The following is a 23,199-nucleotide window of genomic DNA, read 5'->3' as shown; positions in this document are numbered from 1 at the left end:
GGGGGTGGCTGAGAATGCTCTCAGAGAGAAGGTGGGTTGGCACCCTCTGATCTTGGAGAGCCACCTAGGGAGGGGTGAGCCAGCACAGGCCATGCAGCAGGGTCTGGGGGCCTTTCAGCATGGCTAGGGTCACCCAGCACAGGACAGGCTCTTTCCTGCAGGAGCCTCTGCCCATCCAATCACTACTGGGAGCACTGGTCCTGCCTGAAGTCCCGCCGAGCCTTTGCAGCTTTTAGTTTTAATGCACTTTTATGTTCAATAATAATACAGTTCTACTTTTCATAGCATTTTGGGTGTTCCTGGGGGTTGTATCACATCACATCACAGGTAGGAAGCGCTAATAAAAAGCTGGGCGACCCGAGGAGAGCGTGTGCCCCGGTGCCAGGTCAGCCCAGCAGCCCCGTGCGGCACGTGGCACAGCTGCCGGTCCCCTCGCAGCGGCAGTGGCTGCACTCAGCAGGGCTCTTTGTGTGGGGCACGATGCCTGTTCCCTGCTTCAAATGCACTTCATGTCTATTATTTTGCTTCCATCCCAGGTGCTCGGCTCCAGCATGCAAACCTAGTGGTGCGTGAACTGGAGAGAATAACAGCGAGCGAGCAGCTGCAGATAGGCCCTTGGGAAGAGATAGGTGCATGCCTGCGTGCAAGAGGTTTGTGCTTGAAAGAGAAAAATGCTGATTGTAGAAGGGAGAAGAGTTGCTCTGGTTCAGCCTCGAGCAGTTGATCAGGCAGGATGGTGCTGGCCATGGTCCAAGGACTGCCCACACTCAAACCTAGGTGAACCAGGAGCCCACTTTAAGCAAGGCTTGACCCCTTCCTATCCCTCCCCAGAAGGGATGAGGGAGTCAAAAAGGGCAGCCAGAACAACTGAGACATTGGTCCCTTTGCCTTCTCGGTGTCTGGGGCATCAGAGGGCTCCTTGCAGCACTGGGAGCCGTGCCTCCCTCATGTCGGGGTGGTGGTGAGCTCTGCCAGGTTGGTAAGTGCAGCAGGAGTTGCCTTTGTGCAGCAAAATGCCCATGGCTGCTTTTAGCAGCCCTGGAAAGCTGCAAAATGAAAGAGAAATTGGGATACGTGAGCTGCACCCAGGCCAGCCTGGAGCCTTGCCTGAGAGCTTTTTCTTGTAATAGTTTCCTTAATATAAAGCCTTTTTCATGGCTTTGCAGCTGTGGGCAAGTGATGCTCTGGTAACACTGTTATCGTGACCATTTGTATGTACAAAAGATGGAGAAATAAACATATTTATTTTGCTATAAAAATGTGATCTTGTATCCATGTCATAATTTTGCTAGTGCAGAGACCAACTTGGAGCCTTGTGGCACTGAGCCGCAGGGACTGGGCTGGGGTGGGCTGCTGGGGAGCTGGAGCAGCATCGCAGGTGCCTGCAGTGGGCTGGGTGCTGCCATCACGTCCTGGGAGGAGGCTGGAGGTCCTGTTCCCTGCACAGAAAATCCACCTTGGCAAACCTGGTTCAGTGCCTGAGAGCCCAGACATGGAGTGGGGTCTGGGGGATGGAGGTGTCCCCCCTGCCCAAATGTCACCCAGGCTGAAAGCCAGGTGCAGGGGAAGCTGGTGAGGACAGGAACCACCCTCGCTGTCCAAATACTTGCCACGATGGATATTCCCCAGGGATAAAACAGTAAGTAGAGCCCTGGTCACACCGCGCGAGCCTTTCTTGTCCCTAAAGGTGTACCTACCCCTGTGGCAGCTCTGTGCAAGCAGTGGCCCCATGGCGGGATCTTCCTGCCCTTGCTCTTATGTGAGCAGCCCCAGCCTGGCTGCCAGCTGAGTTTAGAGGTCGACCCAGCCAGAAATCGGCCAGGCTGCAGCTCCCTGCTGCTCTGCTGGGATGAAGGATGCTTTCTCCCAGATGGCCACTTCGGAAGGACAAATGCTTTGCCACGTGCTGGTGGTGCTGGCTTGGTGGCACAGGAGGAGTTTGTCTTTGCGACTGGTTCTGTGCATGGGCCCGGAGCCAAGGGCGAAAGGCTTCATCCTTCATGCATGGACAACCAAGCCTGGGCTGTGTTCCTCATCCTGGGGCCAAACACACGTAGCAGCAGCTGTTCTGCTGCTGGCATCTCATGGTAGGTACCCTATGGGGTATCCAAACCCCCTCTGCCATCAGCCCTGTCCCCTCCTGCCCAGGGCAGCGCTGCCTTTACCCCATGCCTGCAGCAGGGAGCAGCCCCTGCTCCCCTCCCTGCTGCCATGTGTTTAGAAAGCTGGTGGTGGGTCAAGACCAAGGGGTTCCTCGGGATCCCCTGGAGCTGCTCTAACCCCTCCTGCTGCAGCAAGCTGCCACCAGCATCTCCTCCCCATCCCTGATCCTCCTCTGTGCCTTCCCTGTCCCCACAGTCTTGGGGGAATATTGCCACCAGACAGACCTGTGCCCCAAAATGTCCCTCCTTGCCTCTTCCCCTTTCTGCTTCAAGGCATCCCCATTGCTGCAGCGGGCGTGGGATGGGGCTGGCTGGCCAGTGTTTGCTCCACAGGACTTTTGGGAGCTGGTCCCTGCCGGCATGGATGCTGGGGACTTCAGGGCTAATTTAAAAATGAGGACAGAGACCTGATTATTGCCCTAGTTTGGTCAAATCTCCTTAGTTCTTTTGGGTTTTTTTGACAGTCTTTTGATGAGCTGATCAATGACAAGTTGCTAATCAGGAAGCAGGAGGTCCTGAACTGGGGTGGTGGGGAGCAGGGTCTCCCTAGGTGCCCCACAGCTCAATGCACCCCTGTTGTCCTGTGAAAACAGGGGAAAAAGAGCCATGATAAAATAATCATCTAAACCTGGCACTGGGCCTGACCAGGGGGACAAAGGAAAGCCAGACTGGGGCGGCCTCAGAGGGGCATAGGAGTGGTGCTTGGTTAGTGGGTGGGGACACCCCAAAGCTCTGCAGGGGCCAGCAGAGACCTCATGGGCTTCAGCAGGGAGAGGTGCCACATTGTCCCAGCGTGCTGAAATGGTGGGGGGGGATTTCTGGTTTCTAACACCATGAGGTACCCACCAGCATCGTATAGAGCAGTGGGCTCCAAAGTTTTTGATGCACACCGCCCCAATATAATTATTGTTTTATAAATTACCTACACATACTGCTGGGCCTAACATGTACATTGTAAAGCAGAAACTAAAATAGAAATTTTTAAAAGGATGAGAGATAGAATAAGCACTATTTTTTAAGTATTTTTTTATTTATTAACAGTACAAAAAATATTTTTTTCTTGCATCCCAGTGGACTATCTTGTGCACCCAACTCTGGGGACCATGGGGTCAGAGGAATCCAGCCTGGACCCCACATCTGGCACTGGCGAGCTCCTTCCCCGTGCCCCTCCTTTCCCCCCACTCCCCCACCCCCCACCCCGCCCCAGACACTGCCCTGCACAAAGCCGCTTTGTCTGCCTCTTCCTCTTCCTCCCCCCCATCTGGCTGCTCTCCCTCCCTGGCGCCCGTCTCGTCTCCCTCTGCAGCGCAGGGACCCTCCTTCTCTATTTATCTCTGGGGAGGGGGTCCAAGCTCCCCTGTTGCCCCACTACAGCTCACAGGAACCCCCTGGCTGTGCCCTGGTCAGGAGGTGATGGTGACACGGGCACGGGGGGTCCTTTGCCTCCAGCACAGCTTCACCAGCTGCCTTCCCATCACCTTGCCAGCCGGGCTGTGTCACTGGGGGATCACCTGGGTGGGCCCCACCAAATCCCATGTGTCATGAGTCCTGTGGGAGAGGAGGGGACTTTCCTGGGGCATGTCTCTGCTCCCCAGGCCAAACCTTGGCCACTGGGATGTCCCTGGCACTATGCCACCCACATCTCTGTCCCCTGAAAGGGGGATATGCCTCAATACAGCCACCTTCAGTCCCCTTCCTGCTCCCAGCCACCCTGGCAAAGCTCTGGGTAGTTTGGCTCAACGTTGCTGCCCATTCGTGTGGAGAAGGTGCCAAAAACCCCTTGCCCACACTGGGCATGGCCACTTTTGGCATGTGCCGAAGGGAGAAGGGCTGGACAGGCAGCGCTGGGCGCAGGAAGCCCCTGCCCATTGCCATGCTCACTGCTGGAGGAACATTTTGTCCATGAGTGGCATTTCTTGACTTTTTATTTGGCTGGGGGGTTCCCAAAGCACTGCCTCTGCCCAAACTCCCTGGGGGCTGATGGGGGTGGGGGCATCCGGGAGAGAATTAGCCCTGCCTGGCTGCCTGCCACCAGGGACTCCCCAGGGATAGGTTTGGGGGGGGCAGCACTGGGCTCTCAGGGAGTGGAGGGGTGTTCCTGACTGCAGAGGCAGCAGGGACCGAGCATGTGGGCTGGCTCCTCCACCAGCAGCTCGGTGACAGTGACCCTGGCAGGTCCCACCACAGCATCACAGGGGCCCCAGGAAGTTCCAGCAGTGTGTGGGCTCCAGGGGCCGGGGGGGGGACGACAGTAGTGTCCCCTTTGGGCTGAGCCCCTCCAGCCACACCGTGGCCCAACAGTAGTGCCCACAGCATCTCCCCCCTCTGCCCAGTTTGCCTTCATCCCACCTGGCATCTCTCTCCTTCCCCTGCCTCCCTCTCCCTGCCCTCCCCTCTCCCTCGCTCCATGACTTCAGGGCTTGGCCGCAGCTGCCCTTGGCTCCCCAGGGCCAGGCTTCTCTGGCTCCCGGCCACCAGCACAGTGGGGGCAAGGGCTCTGCCCTGCAGGGGAGGACAGACAGACAGACAGAGCGGGCTCCAAGCACCTCATGGCACTGCACAGCAGAGGCCACCGCGAGGTCACACAGGCTGCAAAAGAGCGAAATCCCACCACATCCCACCTACATCTTCTGCAGCCCGGAGAGTGGCTGAGGGCTGGCCCTGCTCCTCCAAGAGATGGATGAGCTCTTGGCAGCCACCGAGCCCCGGCAGGGCCGGCAAAGGGCACGCAGTGCCCTCCTTCCACTGTCTCCTTCACCGCAGTTGCAAGGTTTCAGCCAGCAAAAGACAAATTTTTTTCCATCTCTGCATGCTGAGCTTAAGCAGTTAGAAAAAAATAATAAATCACAGCATCGGGACGTGGATTTATGGAACAGGAAGGAACACGGAGGATGGTGAAACACCTCTTGTTCCCACCAAGGAATGCGAGGTTGTGTGAGGAGTCAGCTGCGTCAGGGGGAAATACAATCCCAGGGGGCTGTTACAGTGAGGGGCTGGCGCAGAGCCGGGCTGTGCGGGCTGCGGGAACACCCTGCTACGGGCACCTGCTCTCCTCGCCTGGCCGTTTGCACTCACTGCCCCAGCGAGTCCCTTTTAGACCTTTTCTATCCCAAGGACCAAGATTTCTAAGTGGTTTTTGATGGCACCAGCTGCCCTCCCTGCTGATACTTTTATGGGAGGAGAAGCCCCCCACTGCCACCAGCTCCCCGGGGTTTCTTCTGTTTGGGGCAGGCTCAAAATCCAACTGCAGGCTCTTGGCACAGGAAAGCACAAAGCCCTGTTTAATCCTGCAGCTCCCAATGTCTGTGTTAGACCTGGGGCAACCTCCCAACTGCCTTTACGGACCCTGAAGGAGAGACTGAGAGGGAGTTGCGTGACAATTCAGGTTTTTTGGTGATTTTTTTCTCCCCCCACTCTTTGCTGGGTGAGGTCACTGCTGGAGGAGCTGCCTGATGGGACTAAGCCTGTGACTGCAGAATGATGCCAAGGAGCATGTCAGCAGGCAGCCTGCCAGCTCCCCACCCAGCCCTCCCCAGGGCCAAGCGACCGCAGGCCAGCGCAGCTCAAAAATCCAGTGGAAAACTGGGTTTGCTCAATTCCCTTTTTTTTTTTTTTTGCTATTGTTTTGGTTTGATTCTCAAGGTCAACTGGCCAAAAAAAGTCACTGTTGCGAACAAGGGCCCCATAAGCTGGTGAGATAGGGCCAGCACTGCCCTTCTGCAGGCTCCAGCCCCACCAGGAGCAGGCAGTGAGTTGGGAACACTCCCTGGGGGAAGGGCAACAGGGTCCCCAGCACTGTGTAACCTGTTCCTGTACCACCAAGGGCTTCCAGCTCAGCTGCCTGCAGAGCAGCCTGGGGTTCCTCTGGTCCCATGTTATGGATGCACATGGGAGGGTGACAAGGAACAGCTGGGGTGGGGGTAAGAGATGCTGGGCTGCTCCCGATGTGGGGGAAAGGAGATGGAGGAGGAGAAGCAGAGTGAAGCAGCAAGCAGGAGGGCACCAGGGTAGAGGAGGATACAAGCCCCTTCTGGCTGTTGAGGGATGTTCAGAGCATCCCAGAACAGACCCTCGCCTGCCTGGTACGCTGGCCCAGACCCAAGGTCCCTCTCTGCTCAACGGCTGAACCACCTCTAAGTTTGCTGGTGAATACACACACGCACCCCCCATGCACACTCGGTTTGCAGGAGGGGGGAGGGATGCAGACACTCACACCCCCACCAGCAGCCAGCGCCAGGCACACGGGCTGTAACCCAGGGTCCTGCTCCAGCCACAGAGTCTCTCAGTCCCCTGCAGGGCTGGAGGTGAAAAACCCCCTCCCTCCACCTGCCCACTTGCTCCAATCCCCCATCCAGCATCATCCCCTCCTTTCCAAGGTCAAGTTGCCCTTCCCGGGAGTGATGCCTCTAATCCCCCGATGGTCTCTCAGCCTGAGCGGCTGCCAGGGGGCTCAGTCTTGTCACCCTCTTGGCATCCTTTTTGTCAGGGCTGTGACTTGGGCTCTGTTTCTGTCGGCCTCCCTTTTCTCATCACCCCAGCTCAGGATGTTCTCCATCAGCTAACCATGCTGCAGTGAGCATGTTCCCACTCCCACGTGTCCCTGTAAATCAGTGCAGCTGACCAGGTTCCCTTCATCAGTGCTAATTGGCCAGGTTTGTGTCTCTCTGCATTTCCTTTCCCGTTTTTCTCAGTGCCCTTGGGTGATCTTAGCACAACAAAGAGGAGAAACAAAATGAAACTCAATACACATCCTCACACTGCACATACATCCTTACACGGACACCAGCAGCTGGGAACACGGGGACATGGTGAGGCTCAGGGCACTGGGGAGGCTGTGGGTGTGGGTCTGGCTCCAGGAGCCCCTTTGCTCCCCACCAGCAGTGGCTGTCACCCAGGCGGGGACCCACTGGCCTGACCATCACCTCTTCCTCCACCACCCCCCAGCTCCAGGTGCCTGATGGCATCACCAACAAAGTGGGCAGCAATGCCCAGTGCCCTGGGACGATGCCACCCCAGCCAGGTTGGGTGCTGGGGACAGCCCGTGGGTGGCACCTGGATGTGCTCAGCCCTGGTCCCCATTAGCAGTGGGTCAATGTGATTGATCCCAACCATTGTCCCCCTGGATTTGCCCCTAATGTGCTCCAGGTGCTCCAATGTGGGAGGGACAGTGACCCTGGGGCTGGGGGCAGAGGACACAGTGTGACAAGGACCCTGTGAGAGACCAGGGCTGTCCCTGTGTGCACAGGGAGGGGAGGAGATTGGCTCTGTGGGGTGCAGAGGAATTGGGAGGGGGGGCGGAGAGTGTCCCTATGAGAGGTGGATGGGGATTTCCAGGGGTGTCTGAGGGAGTGCAGCAGGACTGGGGGGAAGGGTGGGGGGGTCTCTGTAGGGTGCAGGGGGTTTTTGGGGAGCGTCTGTTGGTCTGTAAGTGGGTTTTGGGTGGTCGTCTCTGTGTGTGAGGGCAGTGTCGGGGATGGGGGGGGGTGGAGGCCATGGAGCTGCAGCCCAGATAGAGACACGGAGAGGGGTGTAGGGTGTGTGGAGGATGGGAATATGGGGAGGAGGGCTGTGCCCTGCACTCCTGGAGCCTCCTGCACTCTGCTAATGTTGGGGGGGGCCAGCCCCAGCCCCCTCCCCACTTCTCCCTCCCCGGGCTGTGTGTGTGTGTGTGTGTCTCTCTGTCTGACTGTCTTCAGGAGCTGCTCTGCCCCCGCCCCCTCCACCCTCCCCCTCACATCTGGGCAGCAGCAGCTTATTTTTTTTCTCCGTGGTTGCAACACTCCAAGTCACAGGACGTTTCTCGCTGGCCTGTGTCGGACACCTGGGCAGGGAGAGGGTGGGGGGGCTTGTCCTGGCCAGGGGGTCCTGGACATAGGGTTTGACACCCCCTTTTTTCTGCCCCCCCTTAAGTGCAGAGCGGACAGCCTGGGCACCACAAAAAGTGGCTCACCTCGGGGTTGGAAAAGAGAGAGTAGATCCCTGCCAGTGATGGGGATGGGTGACCAGATCCCCCTGGGTCTGGGGAAGGGTGACCTGATCCCTCCAGGACTGGGGAAGGGCAACTGGATCCCTTGGGGGTAGGGAAGGGGCTGGAAAAAACATGGTCTCCTTGGTGGGGTGTGCCCGGGTGTGCCCTGGCTTTCCCCAAAAATGCCAGCGGGGAGCACAACGGTGCCACCCACAGTGATGTCACCCTCTGCCCAAAGGCCTGAGGGTGCCCCAAGACCATGCCCACTGCCAGAGCCAGGCTGGGGCAGAACCACCACCCTACTGGCAGCCTTGGCCCCATCTGTGCCCCTCTCTTCCCATCAGAATAAATACAATTTATTCAGAAGAAACCATTTTATTATTTTTTTTTCCCAAAGAAAAAAAGCAATATAAATATTAGAGTATAAAACTTGCGTGTAACACATTGACATTGGTCTATATGGGTATAAGAAGGATATAAGCATATATATAATATATAAGTATAATTCAATATTAGACACATTGAAAGGGCAAACGTGTTTCATTTCACGTACACTCGGAGCACAGACCACATGGAAATAAGATACAGAGAAAATTGAAAATACTGGTGTTCACAAGTTAGTTACCGAGATTAAAAATAACACGCCACTAAATACACAACACTCACTATGCTACCTCAGATTGCAGATTAAAAAGAAATATAAAGACTACGATTCAGCTACAGCATTTCTAGAGGGGGGCAGGTGGCAGCTGCGGGGGACAGGGTGGGAACTGCTCCCAGCACAGCCAGCGCCAGAGGTGGCCAGATCCAGATGAAACACGGCGGATGCTCCTGCTGCCCTGGGGTTGGGGAGGGGGTGGGGGGGGGTGACCGTTGCCATGCCGGAGCCTGGCTGAGAGGGCTGGATCTGCTCGGGTGAGTTACGTGTTAGTGATTAAAAAGGGAAAAAACAACACACACTCCCTGGGAAACCTGGTGTGGCCCCTTCTTGGCCACCCCGCAGCCCCTCTCCTCACTCTGGCTACACAAAGCGCCCCTCTGCCTCCCCGGGGGGGCTCAGAGCTGCTTTGGTATGGGAAGCCGGCCCGGTGCAAGGGTGATGGGCACATGGAGAAACTCTATTCCTCATCCTTTGATTCCCTCTGCGGGGTGGAAAGCCCAAAGCCAACGGGAGCATCACTTCCTCCAGGCCCGGTGTGGTCCCATACAAGGGCCTCTCTTTGCTGCCCGGGCTCACCGGCTTTGCAGCATCACCCCGCGCTCACTCCCAGCTCTCAGGTCCCTTCTCCAGGTTTGGTCCCCAAACACCACCAACCCAACTGTCACTTACTCAGTCACCAACTCTGCACCAAAGCCATGCTCCGGCAGCTCCGCAAATCTCACCCTTTCGGGTCTTATTTGGGTCTACACCACAAATAAGAAGTGATGAGTTTCCCCATCCTGCTTGACCAATCCCTCCCCCCCTGCCAAAGGCAGCCCCAGCACAGAGGCTCGGGCAGCTGCCGGCGTGTTCCCACCACGCTGTGTGGGCATGCGAGGACTTCTCTGGGTCCGTGGAGCTAACTGCGCTAGTGCAGGTGTGAGGTGAAGGACGTGCATGCAGACACGGTGTGCAGAAATGTGAAGCATCATCCCCGGTCCCCTTGGAGGGGACTTGGCCAGACAGCTGCCTGGACGCAGGGGAGCGAGACTCTCTTAGCTTTAATTCCAGAAGAACATTGACTGTACATATAAATATTTACTGCAAAGAAGGAATGAGATGTGTCTGCTCTTCGGAGACCCCTAGAACTGCTGGGGCAGCTGCCGCACGCCTCGGCATGCTCCTCATTGAATTCCCTATCTCTCAGACATCAGGAGGTTGGTGCTTTTTTTGTCTCATATTTCAGGCCATCAGTGGTTGCACTTTAAAAAAAAAAAAAATGTTTAGGATGCAGCTTTGCCATATTCCCTTCGACTCATGCAATATAAACACTTAGGTATTTTTCTTCCAGGTAACAGGTAAGCAGGAACTGAAGCACTCCCTACCAACTTCTCAGCAACAAATCCATCGCTATCGTTAACTGGGGGTGAATTTTACTAATGGAAAGTTTAAGAGCAAAGATTTGGAGCATGGGCTCTAAGCTAGGAACTTCCTTTTCCTTTCCAAAAAATGATCAAAGGTTTATAAATTAAAAGACCCACATTAAAATTATTTACACAGGGCAAAGCCGAGCACAAGCCTTGTGCCTTTCTCAGACTATCTGGGCGAAAATCGGATCCAAAGACTTGGCAGAAGACCTTCTGCCCTTGCATATTCTAATACCCGAGGGATTGTATAAAACGTTAGCAAGTATTCACAGGGCACTTGTTTGCATTCGGTTTAGCTTCCGGATTCGTTTTCATCATGAGATCTAACAGCAGCGAGACCCTGCTCCTAGCTCTGATGATGATGAGATACATTCGCAGCATTTCCTACTTTTTGTATCACAAATAATTCACATTCGTCCTCCGGCCTGGGCTGTGGTTTGGGGGAGTGCTGGAGCCGGCTGCCCTGTAGCTCTAAGGTCTCCTTTTTCTTCTCTATTTCTTTTCCTTCTTCCCGGATTTCTTCTTGTTGCCTCCCGAGGAGCCAGAATTCTTGGCGTCGCGCTTGCCAGCGGCGTTGGTGAGGGTGGCGGTGCTGCCCGGGATGTAGACGTTCTGCCGGTAATCAGGGACGTGCTGCAGGGTGAACTGGGGGCCGTAGCGGGCGCTCAGCCCCATGGTGCCTGTCCCGCCGCCCAGGGTCGAGTTGCCATCAGCAGCTTCTGTGGGGGATGCCAGAGGAGGGGGACAAAAGAGAAGGGCAGGTTGTTAGTGCCAGCCAGAGCCCACCCCAAGGCCCCGCAGCCCTGAAAGGCTCTCATGGGGTGTCAAACCCCGACCTCGGTGCCACCAACCTTCACCCCCACCCCTCCCTACCCCTCAGCGCTGTCGCTCCACAGAACGGCTGCAACACGTGTGCTGGGGAGCATGGTGCTGCACCAAAATCCCTTGTTTCCATCTCACGTCGTTGCTAAACGTTTGGGATCTGGGGCTGGAGGCTGGCCAGGGTAGGGCCACCTCTCCTCTGCCCTCGGCAGTGATGGGGCTGCCTGTCTCTGCCTCCCTGCCTGATGCTGCCTGCTCTGCTCCCCTCCCCAGCTGCTGCCTCCACAGCAAAACACACACCGCCTCCGAAAGCAGCCCATTACAAACATACTGTACAGCCATAACCATTAGTAATGCATTAAGGGAAATCCAATATTATTTTTTTTTTCCACTGCATTTAAAACCCTGCCCCCAGTATTTCTCCAGCCAGGCTTATTCAGGGAGCAGAGCACATGAGATGAGAAAGAAAATCCCTCCCCTGCAGTACCACAAAATGGCTCTAGGAAGCCGAGCACGAAGCAAATCAATGCTGAAGCACATCCAATGGTCCAAATCTGGGAGCAGGGGGAGGGGAAGGCAAATTCATTCCTGTCGTGCTGCAAAGCTCCAGCATGGAGAGAGCAAGCGCAGAGAGGGGGGAAGGGCACAGGGCCCCCCCCCGGGATGCTGGGGCACTGCTGGAAGACAAAGACCAGATGGAGAGAAAGGGGATGCACAGAGGCAGGGGGAGAAATGAGCACAGAGGGGTGACAGGGCACAAGCGATGCTGTTGCCATGAGCCACTACATGACCTGCTCCAGCATCACTGCCAATGCATGACTCAAGGTGGGATCCTTGCACAGCCCAGCTCAGCAATGGTTTGCTAAAACCCTGCTTCTGTGTTGGATACTGTGGATCCAATCTCAGCCTTTTAACTGCTTCGTGCTTGAGGCTACAGACACGCTCTCCTGGGAGGCTGGAGAGAGCCAGCAAGGGCACCCGAAGGGCCCAAAGCAGAGTCTGGGGCTGTTGCTCCCTCCTTTCACAGGCAGAGAGACTGAGAGAATAAAGAAAAACAATGAGCAGAGAATGTGGGCTGGTCCTCTTCTGTTTTTCCTCTCTCCAGACCAGATCTGTACACGCCTCTGTGCTGCCTTAGCTTTCCCCTGAGCAGATGGAGGTGGCTAAGCCAGCCAGAAAGCTAGACAAAAAACTGGGCCACATCTCACCAAACCCCTGAAATATTGCTCATCCCCTCACAGAGGTCGGCAGTATGAAGCAAGTGCAGTTTGACAAGTTACAGCTGCTCTGCTGCAGCAGGCAGAGGAAAACGCACAGCAAGTCCAAAAACAGACAGGGTATTGTGCGCTGAGGCCAGGGACCCACAGGACAGTGTATAAACACAATAATCCAGTGTAGGGAAATGCCATTTTCCTTTCCGCTGTGGAAGCATTCACCAGCAGGACAATTTTTCTACAGTCCCCATTAAATGTTTCCCAGACCTGGTTGGGCTTTGAAGACCTTGGGCTGGAAGAGGGCTGGAGGAGATGTGCATGTACAGTCAGTGATATTTATCACTAATCCTCGCTCCCCTCAGCAGCAGTGTGTTTCATTAACAACCAACTCAACCCCACACCCGCTGGGGGGTTATGAACGGGGACGGGATGGCTGGAGATGTGCTGTCAGGCCAGGCTGCAGCCAGGGACTGGCTCGCAGGTGGGCTATGGCCTCTGGCAGTGTGGTAGATTTTTTTTTCTGGGCTCCCCCAGCTGGAGACAGCCCAGTTTGGGGTTTGGTGGGCTTGAATATCTCCTGTGCCCTGGGTGCCGCTGCTCCACTTCCCCCCTGGACCATCCCAGATGCACCAGGGCTCTGAGCAGCAAGGGAGCTGGGGGCTCCCAGTGCCATCCAGGACAACTGGTCCCCTTGAACTAGTTTGCAGTCACAGCACAGTTTTTGCGTGGGAGAAAAAGCAGCCCATGAAGTTCCCAGCCTGTCAGTTGGTCGAGGGTAAGAGCAAAGAGCTGTTTCTAGGTAACATTGACATTAAGGCTGAAAAGAAGAGAGAACAGGGACAATAGAGGTTTATAAATGGGCACAGAGCTGCTCTTGCCAAGCAGGGCACTTCAGCTCTTGTTACTGGAAAGGTTACACTCAGCCTTTACCAGCAGCCAGCCATTATCCCAATGGTCTGGAGGAGAAAAACACAAATTTGGACTTCAGCAAAAATAACCAGCTAGTGGCTCCATCACCCTGGTAAGCAGAGGGGAGGAGAGGCCATTGCAGAGGGGCTGGGCTGCCATCAGGAGCAGTCCTGGAGCCCGTGCTGCTGCAGCTGCTGGTGGGGATTTCAGGAGACACCAGTATAGCATGTTTGCCCCTGCCTGGAGGCAGTGGAGCTGGGGAGAAGGACCTCCTCAGGCTGCCTTTCCATCTGCTCTCCTGCTGTCTCACAGCACCTCTAGAAATTCTCACTAGAAGCCAGAGTATTTTAAGGACAGGGTGCCTCCTATGCCTGCCCTTTAGTGTCTGGTGTCCTGGAGCATATGTGCTCCTCTGTCTGTCTCAGCAGCTGTCTCTGTCTCTTCAGATGGCTCAAAACATTGGCTTTTGATGTTCCCAAGCTCCCAGCTCCAAGGGTGGAGAAGCCAGAGGAAGGGAGCCCAGGAAAGGAGGCAGAAGCCCAACCGTCAGCAGGGTCACAGACTTTGGGGAGAACCAGCTCTCCAGGCACTCTGGCTTGGGACAGTGATTTAACCACTGGGCAAATGATTTAATCCTCAGCTCGGCATGGCAGGGCAAGCTCTGCCTCTTGCTGAAAGGATAACCCATGGCACAGGGTAAGGATGCAGGCAGGGCATCACCAGCCCCTTCCAGATGCTTGTGGAGCAGGGCAGGGTTAAAGGATCTTCTGTCTCCAGGATGATCTCTGCTTGACAGACTCGAGCAGGGCTTGACATGGTGCAGTGCAAGTCAGCATTGTCTGCTCTGGGCAGGATCAGCTCACACTTGGAGGAGAGGGTGAGCAAAAGGCACAGTGCCATCACCCGCGTCACTGTGTCCCACCTGTCACCCCAGAGCTCAGGCAGAGCTCAGCAGGTGACAGATAAGGACCTCTTAAATAACCAGGAAACATTACCTAAGGATGGGCAGCACAAAGCTTAATTGGCAGTTAGCACTGCCCCTAATCAAAGTCCTGGTCCAATCAACCCTACTGGGTTAGCTTAATGGGTGAAAGCAGAAAAGGGGGAGACAGAGAGCAGGGGAGACATGAAAACACAGTGCTGGTGGAAAAAACTTGTGCTCTGTCCCCACCTGACTCCATCCATCCATCCATCCATCCATCCATCCATCCATCCATCCATCCATCCATCCATCCATCCATCCGCTCGCCCACCCACCCACCCACCACAGCAAGGGACCAGCGTGGGCAAGAAAAGGATGGAGTGCATAGAGCCATCCTCTCCCTGGGGCTGCAGAAGGGAAAGCTCTTATCTAGCAGATGGATCTGATTTAAATTAACCCCCTGAGCAGACTGAAGCCGTGGGAGAGGTTAGGACTGTTTGAGACTTGTGGATTGGGGGAGATTTGCTGCAATAGGGCCTGGGGCTACATGGAAGTCAGTGCTTAACCTGGAAGAGACCTGCTCAGCTCTCAGATCCCAGGGACTGCTGGAGCAGCAGTAAGAAAAACAGCTTTATTTTCAGGCAAGGAAAGCGGATCTGGAGGCACTGGGTGATGATAACCACATGCAACCCGGGAGGCTATTTTTCCATGGTCGTTTTTCAGAGCAGAGACACATTTTCGCATCGTTTCTTTCCCTTGAGTGTAAACAACTCCCTTGCCCAAGACCTTCGTCCCCTTCCCCTGCCACCGCAGCTGTGTCTCCAGGCTGGTGTCTGCAGCAGTGAAGTTCAGCTGCAGCAGCTTTCCAAGAAAGCAACACCAAAGCCATCCCTCCTCCCCCAGATTCCTTCTCTCCCAACAGCTCAAAGGAAATATCCTAAGCATTTTGCACAGGGTTTTATGGCTGTGCTGTTGCTTCTATTTTTAAATCAAGGGGGAAAAGACTTGGAGGTATTTATAAATAAAGGCTGTATGAAACCCCGCCTCTTTATCCATAGTGCTGTGCAGAGTGATAATTGCACTTCTTTTATATAAAGCCACGGAGACCGTGAATACATGGGAACACCCCTCCCTGCCCACTGCTTCCATATGGCACAGCCGTAAACCAGAACAAACCAACCCCAAATGACCCCAAACCAAACAAACCCCTGTAACTACAACTGCAGAGACAGCAGCAGCCAGTGGGGCAAACCCTGGTGAACCCATGGCTCGGCGAAGGGACGCAGCGTAAGCAGGGAGCATGCACCGGCGTCTCTGGATATAAGGTTTGTTGGGGATACTGAGTCAGGCATTTACTGCATTCCTGGCCCAGCCTCTAGCCACAAGCAAATCTTTCAGGCTTTCCACCTTACAGCAAGTTGCAACATAGCAGACGTTTCATTTACTGGAACCTTATGGAACCAAGTAGTTTATAAAGCATCATCTCAAGACTGGCTTTTTCAGGTAACACAACCACATCACGAGCCAGATAACGTTCCGTCCAGTACATAGATAACATAGTTTGGGTGGAAGAAGCACCCCTGTCTTTGGCATGCCTGATGCTGATGGCTATCTGGTGTCGCCTCTGCCTGAATCCTTCCCAACCCCTCTCTTCTGCAGGGTAACACAGACAGCAGTGCTTTTCCACCAGCATCTGTTAAAGGGTTTTTGAAGCCACCCCAGTTAACCCAGATATATCAAGCCCATCAGCATCTTATCTAACAGCATGCATCTGAGATGTCCGTGAGAGAGCAAGTGCCATGGTTTTCCCACGCGCGATGGAGACCAACCATTTGCTGAAGCCAGGATCATGGCTTGGAGCATCTCCGTGTCAAACTGGTTGTTCGGCCAGGCTCCACCTTCCTCTCCATTCTGGGAGCTACGGGAAAAGAAACAGCAAGTTACTACAGCTCGGCTTTAAATCCTTCTGTTAAATAACGCTCAAGAGTCAAGACACTTTCAGAGGTCTCCATCCCTCACCAGGCTTTTGAAGAATAACCACCAATACCAAAAGCACTTGGGGGCTCAGTGGTGCTCCCAGCAACACCTACCTAACTTCTATCAACTTCAGAGATAGCCAGCACCTCATCACCTCAAAATCCCACCAATATAATGTACCACTACAAAAAATGCTGGTCCTAAAGTCCCAGAGGTGCATGCACCCTTGTACAACCAGGTCCTGTGTTCCTTCTGCAGGTCACATGTGTGGATGCACCTTTCAAGCTATTTCAGGCTACAACCCCACTCTGCAGTTTCATCTGGAAGACAGAGGGTGAGAAAACCCCACGGCATGGTGGGCTTTAGGATCAGCATGGAGCCAGCTGCTTGGCACCACAAAACTTGCTCCAAATGGAGTCCAAGAGCAGCTGCCAGCTCTGCAGAGCCAACAGCAAACAGTCCTGGGGAGGCTGGAGCAACAGCAAGAGGAGAGAAGGGAGGTGGGCACCTGCCTGGGACTGGCTGATGGTGGGGCTGAGCACTGCAGATCCGCCTGGGAAACCTCTGGGAATGCTATCAGACTTCCACTAAGGAGGTTTTGTGACCGAGGTTACAATCAGCAGTCTGTGCACAGTTTAACAAACCCCGCTTTCATGTTTGCCAGGTGCCAGCTGTGCTTGGCCACCATTCACTGCTGGTGGCACTTCCCCTCTGGAGAGGTCAGGGCTGTGCTCCCAGAGCCTCTCCAGAGCCTCCCCGCTTCCAGCCGAGAGACCTAAACATCTCACCAGCTTCCTGGGTCCTCCTCTGCTCTGACCCTAAGTGACCACATCACTCAGACCACCAGTCTCTCCTCTCCTGCCCACTGGGATGCCAGGATCTGCCCCTTGGCTGTGTGCTGGCTCTCCTGCGAGGAGGGCTGCCCCAGTCCTGCAGCTGGGAGCTCTGCAGAAGCGGGATTTGAAAGCCCTTGGAGAGAGCTGAGCCTGTTTCCCAGGCAAGCGTTCAAGCCATCAGGCTGCAAGGCATGGAGGTGGCCTCCTCCTCCTCACCACTATAGTCCCAGCCCTTAGTCCCAGGAGCTGCCAGGCCCCAAAGCCCTGCTCAGCCCCCAAAGCCCTGCTCAGACCCTGAAGCCCTGCTCAGACATGCTCAAGCAGCCAAGATCTCCCCCAGCTCTGGGGTCTCCTGCAGGCAAGTCCATGCTTGAGCACTTGGCACCCCGCACACTGCAAATGCCAGTGCAGGCACTATCAGTGCCAACTCAACACCACATGCTGGGTGGCAGATGGGCTCTTTGCCACCATGCCGAGCATCCCACTGCCTGAGTTCCCCCACTGGTTACACCCGCTGCAGCCCTCACGCACAGGACAGCCTCAATATGGTCATTTTGGAACTGAGAAAGACCCATCCGTGAAGGTTGTATCTGCCATAGCGACCTTGTAGCATGAGCAGCTCCCGTGTCTAGGACGCTGCCTCAGCTGCATCAAAGCTCTGCAAGGAGGGAAGCCCTGAATGCACAAAAGCTTTCTCTCTTTTCCCCGTGCAATATCCTGCACACAGGAAAAAAAACTGCAGATGAATGGGATGGATAAGGGTGGCTGTGAGCTCTGCTCAGACCCTACATGGCCCTGCTTGGTCACACAGCTTGGTATGAACCCAGTGAGGGGTATATATGGGCAAACTCCCTTTGAAACACAAGATCTGAGTGTAAGGATGAGTGTATGGACACTTTCAGGTACTCTGCGGAAAGTCTGGTCTTAAGTAACATGTCCAAAGACAAGCAAGACCTGTGCCAGGACCACACAACCATCCATCCCCTCCCCTTCTGCACCGCCTGCGTGATCCATCTCCGGCCAGGCACAGGGCTCTGCTCTCATACCGGCTTATCTGTGGAGGATGCAAACAATCCCTAATGTGGCAGAGGCTGCCCTGGCACGACACTGCCGACAGCACCGCTTCTGACATACCTGCCGTCTGCTGCAACCCCGGGCATCCCACAAACTATTTATATCCTTCCTCTGCGACACGTGCGGTGGCACAGTTTCAAGAAGGCCAGCAGTGAGACTTGCTCACCTCGTAAATTGATTTCAGCGCTTGCGTGATGGTTGTGCCGATCCACGGACGTGGGTGCTATTGCCCTGCACTCGGTGCTGTGCATAGAGCCCAGGCAGCGAGGGCAAGGAGGGTACAGGCCTGGGGCTGCAGTGACCTGTTAATGTCACAAGCAGGGCTGGGAATAGAGCCCTGGGCTAGATCCAATAAAGGACTTAAGAACCTAAACCTCATTGCAAACCACAACCCATTCAGCCACCAGTTAACTCCAGCAGCTCCTGCCCCACCAGCTGCCCCACCGGCTGGCAGCTGAGGCTCCCAGGTTTTTCAGGGCTGCAGGAAAGCTGCCCAGAAATATCCTGGTGCCTCCCAGCCACTGCTCCTAGCTCTGGGGTCTGCCCCGGCATGCTAATGGGATCCGGGTGTGGGGAAAGGCAAAACATGGGGAAGTGCCAAATCCTTTTTTTTTTTTTTTTTTTTTTTTTTAATTGCAATATGCCAGTGGTTTGAACTCTGTTTGGAAATCAGAGGCCCGGATTCAACTTCCTCTTTGATGTGGCAGTGCTGGCATCACATTTTTCACCTCCCGAAAGACTCTTTCCTCCCTTCCCACCTCTCCTTTGGGCAACTGGACAGAAGTTCCTGCCTCCTGTCAAAGCCATGCCTCTGTGCCCTAGGCCAGCAGGAATGCAGGGAAGGAAAGGCTCCCCCTGTGGTCAGGGCATTCACCTGGGAAGTAGCACCAGGACCCCCAACTTCACTGAGCTCCCTAACCAGGTGCTCCTCACTCTCCACCCCAACGACCCCTGGCCCCAGGGCTACATGCAGGCACAGACAGGAAAGCTGGCCACCACTGAGCACCAGACTTGCCCAGGGCTGGATTGGAAAGAGGGGGAAGAAAGGCAGTGGTTAGTCCCTGCAGCCTGGGAGGGGGTTGAGCGACAGTCCCTCTGGTGCACAGTACAAGAGGAGCAGCTGTGCCAAGAAACCTGTGGATATTGTTCAGGTTGGTTTGAGCTCTTGTTTTAGAGTTGTGTGCCCCCAGGAAAGGGTGACCACGCAGCACCAATGAGCAGAGGGAAGTTTATCCCTGAAGGAGGGTGAGACAGGCAGCATTTCAGAGCCTTTTCCCTTCTTCTGGTCTTAGAGAGGGAGTGAATACATGTGAACTCACGTGGTGGGCCTCTCCAGCCGCTGAGTTATGGCTATACTCCAGTGTCAGGGGGACAGCCAAAGCCCTACATCCCCTTAATGCCCTGTGGGATCACAAAACCACAGACCGATTCAGATGGACAGGGACATGAAGCACCCAGCCTAACAAAGGTGGAAAGGTCTCTGGTCCAACACCCCACTCAAAAGAGGGCCAAGCTTTCAGCTGGACCCAACTTGATATTAGATGTTCTGGGCCTGAGCAGCCACATTCTGAGTATGAGATTTCTCCATCTCTCTGGCTTCCTGTTCCAGTGTTTGACCACCCTTGGGTAAAAAATGTTTCCTAACATCTACTCCAAATCTGTCTTGTTGCAATGTGTGCCTATTGCCCCTCGTCCTTTCACTGTGCACCTCTGAAGACAGCAATGAGACCCTTCTCCCAGCTCTCACACCTCCTCCCCTGCCTCGGACTCCAGACCTCTGAGCATTTGCATGGCTCCCATATGGCCATGTCTTTGTTGCAGTGGGGAGCCCAGTGGCACAGTGCTCCAGACGTGATCCCATAAGTGCTGAACTGAGGGCAACCATCTCTTCTCTTGACCTGCTGGCTACCATCTTACCACCAAAACCCAGCCAGTCTCCACCACAGAAATGGTGCACTGGTGACTCATGTTCAGCCTGATGGCTTTTTCTGCAAACTTACTGCATCCAGTGTTCCCAAAGTTTGCACAAACAGCCCCAAAGCTGGTGCCTGCTCCTCATGATGCCACGCAGAAAAGCTATTTTAGAAATGCCTTAGCGTTGCAAAAAATGGTATTGAGTTCACTTCTCTAAGCAGGAAGTTCAAGTGCCTCAATTACTTGCAGTGCAATCATCCAGAATTCAGAGACACAGAAAAAAAACAAGTGCTGTAATCTAAAAACACCCAAAAATAACTTCTCGTATTGAAAAAAGGCACACAGCTGATGACCAGATCTGGCCATCTTCCATGACTGTAGGACGGAATTGTGAATCAGAGCTGTGAATCACCAATTCAATAGCAAGCAGCCTGCCCTGCCCTGCCCTGCCCTGCTCCCCCTGCCTGGGGCAGGCAGACCTCAGAGCCCCCCCTTGCAGCACTGCTCCCCGCTCAGCCACAGCCTTGGGCACTGCTGTGGGGAGGCTGCTGGGAACAGGGGGGGCTGGTTCCTATGGAAATGACTCCAAGGACTTGCTGGTTTTAATACAAATGCCGTTGACTCAATAGGTTTTTTTCTAAAAACCCATCCCCCATAGATTAGATTTTTTTTTTTTCTCTGTTCAATTCTACTCCACACTTCAAAGCTCAGCAAAGAGCTGGCTTTCATCTTCGGGAATGTTTCCAGCACAGCTAGGACTGGAGAGAAGAAGTGAACCCACGTTTGAGACGAACCCAGGAATGCAGCATCTTAGGGGGCTCAGAGCATGGTGGACATGGAGCACAGGACTGGGGCTGTGCCAGCAGAGGCAGGTACAGCCGGAGTACAACCTGCAAATGCCTTCATTAAACCTGGCTACATGGAAATCAGGGAATGCTGAAATGAAAGGCTTGCCCTGCAGCCTTGACACAGCCCCACCACGTGCTACATCACTAAGCTGCCCCATTGCCGAGGGCTTCCACAAGCATCTGCCCAAGCAGCGTAGGGTGGACCAGGGTGCTTCACTGACCAGCTATTTTGTGGCACCCCCAGTCACCACGTCTCTTTTTAATTTCCTCTTCGAGCACAGAATTATTCATTTCCTTGCGGGGTTGCTATGGAGCTCGTCACTATGGCAGCCAAAGGCCTCGCAAACATTTATTTGCACAACTGCCCGGTGGATTCCTGAAAAATTGTTTTTCTCACTCTGCAGCTGGAAACATGAGCCGTAGCAGTGCCACAACAAATTGAAGAAGTTTATTCATGCCAGAGCGGTGCTGTCACAGCCCCAGGGGCTGGAGAGGACAACTAAGCAAGATCCTGGCACCCCAGGGGTGCCTGGCAGGACTGTGGGCAGCGTTTGGCCTGGGGGTTTTCCTGGGACATCCTCAGCATCCTCCTTCCTCTCTCCTTTGGGGCTTTCTGGCTCCTACGGCAGTGGCCCCCAGCCAGCACTTCTCCCACCCCACAGCCCCAGCTGCTGCCAGGCTTTCCCACTCCTAGGAGGGGGATGTGGCTAGGGTTTGTTTCTCCTCCCAGCCTCTTCCCCTTTCGCTCCCATTTGCTCCCCAGCTCTGGCTGCTGCTTCCCCCATCCCATCACTGGGAGGCTGGCTGGGGCAGGGCTCTGCCTTCCCCTCCCCAGCCTCAGGGGGTATCTTCAAGCCCATTCCTCCAGTCCCATTCCCGGGCAGTTCCTGCTCCCAGCAGGCTGCACCCCCAGCCTAACTTCCCCTTCACTGCTGTTTCCTCTCTCCCAGCTTCCTATAAGCCCTCCCTGCCCCCCCTGCCACCTCCCACACACACCTCCAGCCGGAGACAGCAGCAGAAATAAAATCTCAGCCTTCGTGTTTCTCGGCTGGCAAAGTGACAAGCAAGAGGGAACGGATCCATCCCTGCCGGTGCTGAGTCTCTGCTGCACTCGAGGTGCGCTGGGGACACAGTCCCACGGCTGGGGATGCAGCCCCAGGGTCAGTATCCCTCTGTCCCACCACCCACGCCAGCCTCCTGCAGCCCCAGCCTACAGCCCACCACCCTCCTGCCTCCCCCAGCCTCTGAAAAAAAGGAACCAGCTCCAAAATTGCCACAATCCCCTGCTTTTCTCCCTTCCTTAACAAAGGATGCTGCTGGTCTTTCCCCATGCTCCCCCGGCTCCGCACATTCCCTGCCGCTTCCGTAATGCTGGAGAGGATCTGGATGAGACCCAGCTTTAAGATCATGACTGTGCAAAGATGGGATTGAAAATGTTAGCAGGCAAGCAGGGGGAAGATTTGCAGCCTCCCAAAGCACCAGCAAGTCCTTACTTCCAGCCAGCAAGAGCTGCTGGGATACTGCTCTGTCAGGCAGAGGCAGAACAAAAAAAGGCCATGATGTCTCTAAACGGGGACCAGGGGCAGTCCCCCCTCCCAGGGACTCTTCAGTCCTCCTGGATGAGCTGGAGCTGAGACAAGTATTATTTCACCCAGCCCACCCTGCCGCCATCCATGCCCCAAACATGCCGGGAAGGATATTTTGAGAAATTCTTTAGAAAGGTTATTGTGCCTATTTGTCAGATCCCTGTGCCTCTGCAGCCGGCCATGGCATGTGCTCAGCTGCGCAGGAAGCAGATGGAGACAGAAAAATTAAACCAATACACATAGCACCTGCTAAATTACCTAAAATAACGTTTCTATACATAACACTGTGATGATGAAACTCCTGATATTCTAGGGGCTTTCCAGAATGAGAAACATGTCCCATCATTATAATATTTCTCTTTCTCCATAAAAGACTCTCCAGCTTTTGTCCTGCCTGGCAGGATCTGGATGGCTCAGACTTCAAGGGCCATCACAGTGCAGATAAAGGGATTATTGGCCCAGGATGGGCAATAAGGGAAGGAAACATTCAGCTGAAGAAGGCTGCGTGATCTAGAAAGAAGCTCAGGTACTGAATCTACTGAGATTTGGGCTGTTAATAGACAAAAGGGTGAACCCTGCAAGCAGGGATGCTCACGGGCATCGTGCACAGCACGGCGGGGCAGCTCTGTGGTCTCCTGGCTGTGGAAAGGGAGGTGGGGTGGGACCAGGACCACTGCTACAAAACCTTCAGTTTCCAATCCCAGTATTGGGTTAGCTCTGCAGGAAGGCAGGGAAAGGAGAGCAGTTATTCAAGGACAACTCCTACTCCCAGCGTCAAAACAGCTCCTGCCTGTCGCAGCATCCCAAATCCACTCCAAAACTGCATCGTGGGGCTGTAGCCCATGCTCAGGGGAAATCCAGGCTCTGAGCAGCATCATAATGCCTTAAAGCAGTGTTTTC

General features: G+C 54.7%; 1 protein-coding gene across 12 annotated transcripts in view; it reads right to left on the bottom strand.

Annotated features, from left to right (window-relative positions):
• Nucleotides 1-8,485: 8,485 nt before the first annotated feature.
• Nucleotides 8,486-23,199, bottom strand: part of LOC141949794 (protocadherin gamma-C5-like) — a 75,643-nt gene continuing 60,929 nt past the window's right edge. For 11 of the 12 annotated variants that reach the window (XM_074883807.1, XM_074883801.1, XM_074883806.1 and 8 more), the window contains exons 3-4: nt 15,894-15,982; nt 8,486-10,916 (exon numbers count right to left, since the gene is read on the bottom strand). In XM_074883807.1, coding sequence (XP_074739908.1) covers nt 10,690-10,916; nt 15,894-15,982 — 316 coding nt within the window. In that variant the 3' untranslated portion in view covers nt 8,486-10,689. The remainder of the gene's footprint in view (nt 10,917-15,893; nt 15,983-23,199) is intronic. The other variant, XM_074883800.1, reaches the window with a different exon arrangement.

The sequence above is a fragment of the Strix uralensis genome, chromosome 14 (genome assembly GCF_047716275.1).
Source record: "Strix uralensis isolate ZFMK-TIS-50842 chromosome 14, bStrUra1, whole genome shotgun sequence".
NCBI classification, from domain to species: Eukaryota; Metazoa; Chordata; class Aves; order Strigiformes; family Strigidae; genus Strix; species Strix uralensis.
The sequence above is the reverse complement of the archived record's forward strand: the minus strand, read 5'-3'. Positions and strand labels throughout refer to the sequence as shown.